At 35.0% G+C, this 8,463-nt stretch overlaps 1 protein-coding gene across 1 annotated transcript in view; it reads left to right on the forward strand.

The window, feature by feature from the left end:
• The first annotated feature begins 1,996 nt into the window (after positions 1-1,996).
• The window catches only part of LOC113240563 (retinal-specific ATP-binding cassette transporter-like), a 15,477-nt gene continuing 9,010 nt past the window's right edge, over positions 1,997-8,463 (forward strand). The window contains exons 1-3 of the mRNA XM_026477897.1: positions 1,997-2,006; positions 4,338-4,460; positions 5,659-5,792. Coding sequence (XP_026333682.1) covers positions 4,397-4,460; positions 5,659-5,792 — 198 coding nt within the window. The 5' untranslated portion in view covers positions 1,997-2,006; positions 4,338-4,396. The remainder of the gene's footprint in view (positions 2,007-4,337; positions 4,461-5,658; positions 5,793-8,463) is intronic.

Below are 8,463 nucleotides of genomic sequence, written 5' to 3' on the forward strand. Positions count from 1 at the left end.
ATTTTTAGGGTAACTTATTTTCGGTTTAGCACCTCGGAGCTGCAGCTGGTGTGTAATATGTACGGTCTAGATAGAAAGATACTTTTATGTGCTTACTGCAAATGACACCACAAAAAAGAAATAATATTGGAACATAAACAAATAACAAAACAAACTCACAATCAAAACCAAAACAGGTGTAAAATAGTAGTTTTACAAAAGGCATTAAAATACGAGATACGATACGAGACAATCGAGTTACATAAAAACATCGCACGAGTGTTTTAATATTAATATTATTATTAAAATATCACGCATGTCACACGACCCTAGTTTTTATTTAATTCATAGACAAATTAGAGCCGGCCCAACTATGATATCGTTACTTACGATGCAACGTGCGAAATTTGTCAAAATTGTATGCTATTGACATTTCATTTCGAATAAAACTTCATCTCGACTGATATTAGAAATGAGGTCGAATCAAATTTTGTTTTTCAGAGATGTTCGAAATTTGAATGTAATAATAAAATCGAATTCGATGTGATTAATATGCAATAATAACCTTAGAATAATAACGCATAGAAACCTAGTCCGCACACGCTAAGTGAGGCAAATTGAAGCGCTCCCAATGGGCCTACACGAGCGGGCGGGCCTTCAGTGCTCAAGGTCAACTTGCACTGCGAACAGATCAAGAATTTTACCTAAAAATGACGAAATGTGCGGTTAATGAGTGTAAAAATACGTTAGACAAACATAAAATAAATACTAACATCACATTCCACAAGGAAGTAACGCGTTTCGACATGTATTTTTATATAAATATTCACTAAAACCGAAAATTAACCTACTACTAAAACTAGCCTACATTGATTTGATTTTTGTCTCACTTGTGACAGTTCGTTTGATATGAAACTATCATTATATGCGTTATTATTCTAAGATAATAACATTTTGACAGATAAGAAATTTGTTGTAACAAAACAGTTTATCTTTAGGCTGGTTGTAATTTGCGGGTTTCTAACACATCATATAGGGCTCATGATATGTGAGTAGATAAATTATTTAAAAAACAAAAACTCGAGTACAAAAATATTTAGCTGGAAAGATAAAATAATATTCCCCCTCACTATTGTGATTATTATTTATAGCCAATGATACTCTTACAATCAAGACGAATGTAAGGACATCTTACATCAAAATCCGTCAAGCTGTTTAGGCTGTACAGCGTGGAAAGGAAATGGACACACATACATATACACTTGAAAAACATAACCCTCCCGCAGTCGGGTAAAAAATTTAAATGAAAACACGAGCTAATCACATAAACATGGACACTAAAATTTAATATAATGGTTACTTTGTGTGGTGCCAGTTGCGGTAACACATAGGTTGAATGAATGCATTGATTTAGGGTTATATTTATAATATATAGGGTGGCGCATTTGCAGTGACCAAAAAAAATTTTTAGACAGCGGACATCGTAACGGCCGATTTAAAACCACATTAGTTCCTCGAAAATCAACAGTTTAGAAGTTATTATTTTTTATATTTGAAAATTTTCTACCGTAGTCACCAAAACCATTCTTCAAGAAATTTAGTATGGAAGTAGTGTGACCATGTAGCTAGCATGAAATGAGCGATTTTTGTGTTTGTTATTAGATTGCGCCGTTATTTTAGACCTTTAGAAGATTTTTGTTTGTTCACGAATAAAATGTTAAATTTGAGAAAAATTCCTCATTGAGAGAACTGTATTACCAGAATTTGCCAATGGCCTTAAAAACTACCTTAAGATGTAGTGGTAATTTAGAAAAAAAAATTAAAACCACAGTAGAGTAGATAATGCCTTTGTAATGCCGGAAAGATAAACAATTTTATTCCGATATTTAAGTAATAACGATTTTATTTCACTTTGAATACATTCTTAATCAAAACCGTGGTAGTAAAACTTAATGATATTCAATAAATAAATATAGCATCTGTTTTTCTTTTTTCTTTTTTTTCAGTTAAATCATTGCCAGTCGAAGGTATGTCCGTTTTTGTCCTATCTAAGTGTTTCAACTTATAATTTGATTTAGAAAGAAGATTTGGTACTGGATTAAGACCATGTGAAATTTGATATTTAAGATTTAAATTGGACTCTATGTCACATGTGATAACAACAGCTTGATGTGCTCTTGACTGTTTATATACAGTGTTTTTTTTAACTGGGACAATATGGGGAAATTCGAAACCATAGGAGATACAGGGATTATGTCTTAGAAACCATTCAATTTTGTTTGTAAAAACAAATTTGGTATATAGGAAATGAAACTATTTTTCCTGATTTAAATCGCGTATATTTGTTTTTTCAAACAAACCGAGACGTCTCATGGTCACGGTTGACTGAACCGAAACGTTGTTTGAAAAAACAAATATACGCGATTTAAATCCGGAAAAATAGTTTCATTTCCTATGTGTAACAATTGCGAAAATCTAATCTAATAAATATTAGATATAACTGGTTTAAGACTGTACCACCTCAGTCAACCGTGACCATGGGACCTGTAAAGGGCCCGAAACGTCGGTTTGTTTGAAAAAACAAATATACGCGATTTAAATCCGGGAAAATAGTTTCATTTCCTATGAATTTGTAGATTGAATAATTTTTATACATGTAATCGTAAAAGGACCAATACGTATACCTACTGAGCAAAACACACAGTGACCACAGGAATTAGCAGGTTGACCAATTTTTGTACGTGTAATTCGAATTCGTAAAACGATCAATACGTAGGTACCTATACTGACCAAAACCAACGATGATCACAGGAATTTGCAGGTTGACTAATTTGTAACGATCGACGAATGGCGACGAACCAATTTAGCAATAAAGCCTTAATTTACTCTATGGACTTTTGCTACTGACTGTATCACTGTATTATTATAGTAATGTGCAATTATATTTCTAAAATTAAAAAAAATCTAAAGTAAATTAGTTTTCATAAAAAAAAGACCTAATGGTTCTTGGGACAGTTTCCCTATAGTTTCTAATTTTTCCATACTGTACCAGTAAAAACTTAAATGCTTGCGTGGCCGAACGTTTACCATGCGGGGTGTCCATGGCACCCGCGAGACAGGGTTTCCCTAGTGCAAGGCTATGTTAAGTGTGTGCATTATTATTAAAAAAATCACACTCTATTGATAATATGTGATATTCTCTATTATTGCCTTTTAACATCTTTGTTGGCATAAGATGGCATTCGGGAGTTCAAATATATGTATATAGTTTGTGCCAAATTGCACGGCAATAGCGGTCATTCACCCGACTTTCACCCCGAACACACATTTCGCAAAAATAGTATGGATGCAACGTAAAAATTTGAAATGTCACTGTAACCAAAACCATCCTATGTGAAATGGAATTATTTCGATATTTGACTCGTTAGTAATTACTAATCCTGTAATTCGAATGACAAATTAGTGAATGATAATTCACTTAATAGTCACTCCCCACAGGCAGTAGTAGTTAGCGTGGGTGACTCTGGCATTAAGCAGGTGATATCTACTCGACTGTTAGGATTTAGAATCGACAGTGGGCTCAGATGGGACACAAATATCGAGGAGCTGCATATCAGACTAGGCAGAGCGTGTTTTGCATTGCGTTGTCTTGCGAACACTGCGACCGGAGGCGTCGTTAGTCGCCGCAGTGCACTCCGTTCTAACATATGGAACGGAGCTGCGGGCAAACACTGCCGACTGCACAGAGTATTCGTACTCCAAAAGTGTGCGGTTCGTGCAATGGCGAGATTATTAATGATGTATCGGCCCGTGATTATATAAAAAAATACCAAATTGTGACCCTTCCCGGCCTACTAATACAGTAAATAGCTACCTTTGTCCTTAGCTAGTTAGAAAAGTTTCAGCGTAATGGGGTTAACTCGAGGTATGCACTACGCACTAACACATATTTGAACGACTTTAAAAAGATTCCGTCCAAATTAACCAAGTCAGAACAGTTTAGATTAGTATTTTTTTAAATAATATTAAGTGACGGGAAGTGAAGTTCTGCGCCACTCAAAGCTTTAAATCGCAAAGATCTAAGGGGCCCTGTCACTGCGCCAGTCACCCTGATGATCACATTACTGCTTGGCGGCAGAAATAGGTAAGGTAGCAGGACGTCTCTGGACGAACTCTTTCACAAGGAGCTCTACTGCTACTAAGTATTAGTAACATTCAAAGTCGCGCATCGCCAAGTAGCTATATCTCTGGATATGGAAACGTGCACGTCGAAGAGGGTTCACAAACTTTGTAAGATACCCAATCCGCAGTGAAATGGGTTGACGATAATGATGACCTTTATTACAAATATATTTCAGAAAGACAAGACGACCCTGTAGTGTTTCTTGCGCAGAATTTACACAAACGTTGCAGATCGATGTTTTCCAAGTTGGGTTATCAGTGTTGCGATGTAAAGGGAGTTAATTTTGCTGTTAGAAACGGTAATATTTTTCATAATTTTATTTATGCTTTGCACACGAGAGTGTGAAAATAAACAAGGAGTTACAGCCAGCTAAATCGGCGGACGTAAGATATATATTGATACCTCCCAGGTAAGTTTTTTGTATATCATAGGTTCTATGTTTGAAAGTAAACAAGACTCTAAGTGATTTCTTTACTTTTAAATATGTAACCTGTAATATGCTTAAAATAAGGATATATTTAAGTTAAAAAACCAAACATGGTATTTTGACTTACTACAACTTACGCGTAATATATCGGTATATTTTATAATAATGTCGTTATAACAAACTGTTGAACATAAGTACGGTCGCATAGCAACGTTTATAATAAAGACAATTTTTCTGAGTATCTTTTGCGTATTAGATAAATTTACAAGGATCCGTTAAAGTTGTGCACCTTCCCGTCTGCCGGTTTGCGCTGGCCCTTACGTTCAATTTATATTACTGCGTAGCGGAATGAAAGCAAATTTTAGTAACCATAGCATAATTAACTTTATGTCAATTGCTTAACGTGCAAATATATATATGAGCCAAAAAACAGGTCTCATGTTTTCCAGAGAATTCACGCAGCGCTCGGGAATTCTCGCAACTGCCGTGTTGTATCTAGTTTGTACAATATTGTATATAATCATTTTCCTTCCATTCCACTGCGATGTAAATTGAACCTTATAAAATGATCGTGATCAGGGATGGGATGTTGAATGGGGTGAATTACCTACTATTTGTTGAATCGGCTCTCCAACAGCGCTGCCCAGACATGTAAGCTATAGTTTAGGATAGGAGGGCACTGCCATATACAATGTATAAACGTTCCTATATAATTAAAGATTAAAAAAACAAACGGAATCACATTTCATCGGTAATTAAGTATTAAATATGTAATTTTTAAATTTTCGCCATTATAGCAAAGCTCAAGTCAAACTGGTCGATTTCCATTGTTTCGGATTCGGGCTGGCCAATCGGCGCGCATTTGTCACTGTAATGATTTCGCAGAATAGTTTTCAAACAAATTAAATGACATTTCGTCTCTATTTCTAGTTATATACTCGATGGTACTGGAATTAATTTTAGCTCGATATCAAACTTATTAGGTGTTTAATTGAAATACAAAATTGTTACGTCTCTATTGAAAAACCCGATGTTATTGCTGTGTTGTAATTTTTTCTTAATTTACCAGGAGAAGTTTTCGGTATGATCGGCCAGGCTGGAAGCGGCAAATCTACAGTGGTGAACATGCTGTCGGGATTTACGGTTATGACAAAGGGAGATTGCTACTTGGACGGATATTTTCTAAATAGCGAAAAAAACAAGGTACAATGAGCGACGCTTTTTAAAGTAGTTTTGTGTAGAAATTCAATAAGTTCCATAGATACTCAATACTTTAATAATGTTAAGAATATATACAGAGTGCATTTATGGTCTGGCAGAGGCAAGAGAGACATTTTTGAAAATGTAATAATTGAGATAATTATTTTATAATATAATATAATATGATATGATATGATATGACATGACATGACATGACATAACATGACATGGCATGGCATGGTATGGCATGGCATGGCATGTCATGACATGGCATGACATAATATAATGTAGTACATTATATTTTAGTATTACGTGTATTCATATAATCAATATAATATTTTTATTTATTTGCACTTGTTTATACCTATATCTATTTGTGTAGATATAAACAATTTAAACATTGTCATTTAGGTATTCGTGTATAGTACAATTCTGTTTTTTGACTAATAAATTTATTTCTTTTATAAATTTCTTCGAGCCGCCTGGATTCGAACCGACGTCTTCTAGCAAACAGTGCCGGATGCTATGCCAATTAAGACACGGAACAAACTAGTGGACGTTGCGAATTTTTCTATATCGTTGTTGCAGATCTTTGTGCCAATATTGTTTAAGCTGGTCCAAAGCGCCTTTCATTACTATGCGATGCCCAAGTAAAAAAAAACACTGTATACCCATTTATTATATTATACAGGGTGTACTACGGCTGTGGGGCAAGCACCTTTTTAAAAGTCTTGCATGTGCGTAAATGCAGCATTACTTACTTTTAAAAATAACAATGTCTCCATTAAGCAAAATATCCTGTACTCGTATATACATTATTTAAAGTATTTTCCTTTACTTTTTAGACAGCCGCGAGAAGCCCGGTATATTTATTCCAAAGTAGATGTTGTGTACACAAATAATAATTAAGCTTATTTTTATTATGAATTTTTTCACGTTGACCGTGCATAGCTGGCCGGGAGTGATAGTCGGGGTTCGTGCTTTCTTTCTGTAGGTCATTACGGCTCTTGTTGTGTACAATTTGATAATATTGGCCTAATGACGAAAGCCTCGTTTGTACGCTCCGCCCCTTTTAAATTTAGTTTTAATTACCTGATTAAGGGCGCCTTCAAATTATAGTCTGTCTTTTTGGAAGAATAAGTAATAAGTATTAAATATAAAAAAAAAAAATTGTAGGATTCATGCATATATAAATATAGGTTTGGGTTGATACTTGGACTTTGATTTCAAAAATGAAAATGTAACTTTTGCAGCCCGTAATTTTCGACTGAAAACCCTGCAACACTTCTGTAGTTTCATCGTTACCTTACAGCACATTATTTTCAACTGCCCTAACTTCATCAACCAACAGTCTCTTCTTTTAAAAGACTTAAGTGACCACGACAGTTGTATGCGAAACTAAGTCAGTGTCTCCTGCCGCGTACAGTAGTTATTATCCAACAATGAGTTTTTCATTACATTCTATAAGTTTATTATAAATATAGTAAAAACAATTTAATTTATTGAGATTTTTTGTGAAATAATTCCACTAGTTTTGTTATTATTATGAATACAATACATGCTGCACCGTAGCATTGCTCTAACCATTTGAGCCACACAGTGAGAAGATTATTCGAAAATCCCTCCTAAGATGTCACTAGCGGCTACGAATGCCGAAAAGTCAGTACATAGGTCTTTAACAAAAACACATAGGAGAACTTCGACGACTCGGTAACTGTACCCATGGCTCAGATGGTTCGATAAATTAATTGCGTAAAAGTGTTACCCGCTTGCGAGCAGCTAGTGATTGCAATCGATAAATATTCTATCGACTATCGACTGGATATTGGTCATGCTTATGGAATAAATAGCCGAACTTGTTTCATTTCAATCATCCTCGACCATTAATCATCCAATTATTGAGCACAAGTTCATTTGAATTGCCAATTTTTGTAAGTTCATACATACATACGCCGTATTTCGAACTATGTTTATGAAAAATACAAAACGACTATTGCCCGAAACTTCATTCACGTTTCCGGTAATAGTTGGAAAGCATTCATAAAACTCACTCTCTCTTGAGACGCGCCCCGCAGCGGTAACGTACCGTGCGCCGCGTCAGGGAGGTCTAGTGTAGGTCTAGTCTAGTCTAGGTCTATAAAGTAACTTCTACTGTGAACATTAGCAATAGGTGAAGTGCCGTGTAATACCCGAACAATTATCGAGCGCATCACGACGTCTCCTTCCGTGTTTGTAGATTTTCATTTTAATTCAATATAGATAATCAAGTCTGGCTATTCTTGTTAAAATGTATATGAATAAAAATTGATCTCGATACTCGTAGGCCCATTGTCAAAATAAAAATAAAGAATGCAATAAAGCAAGTAATCATTACGACGTCGTAACATTCACAGTTCAGTCATTTTTGGCAAATGTTTAGCATCTTTCACAATCTATCGATAAAACTATCGACAACAACTACATAACTATTTCAAATTTCAAATGTCATTTTACTCCATTTTCAAAAAGACAGACTATAGACGCTTATAAAAGTAATGCAAATGGCGCCACAGTGGCGCGGCAATTGCGCGTCTATAGAGATTCAGTATTTTTTTATTCACTAATTATGACTGCAAATGTAGCGCGCGACTTAAGTAAAAGGCAAAGGCAGTCTTACGGGAGATAGTTATTTATT

Source organism: Hyposmocoma kahamanoa, unplaced genomic scaffold (genome assembly GCF_003589595.1).
Source record: "Hyposmocoma kahamanoa isolate Upper Pololo Valley unplaced genomic scaffold, ASM358959v1 155, whole genome shotgun sequence".
NCBI classification, from domain to species: Eukaryota; Metazoa; Arthropoda; class Insecta; order Lepidoptera; family Cosmopterigidae; genus Hyposmocoma; species Hyposmocoma kahamanoa.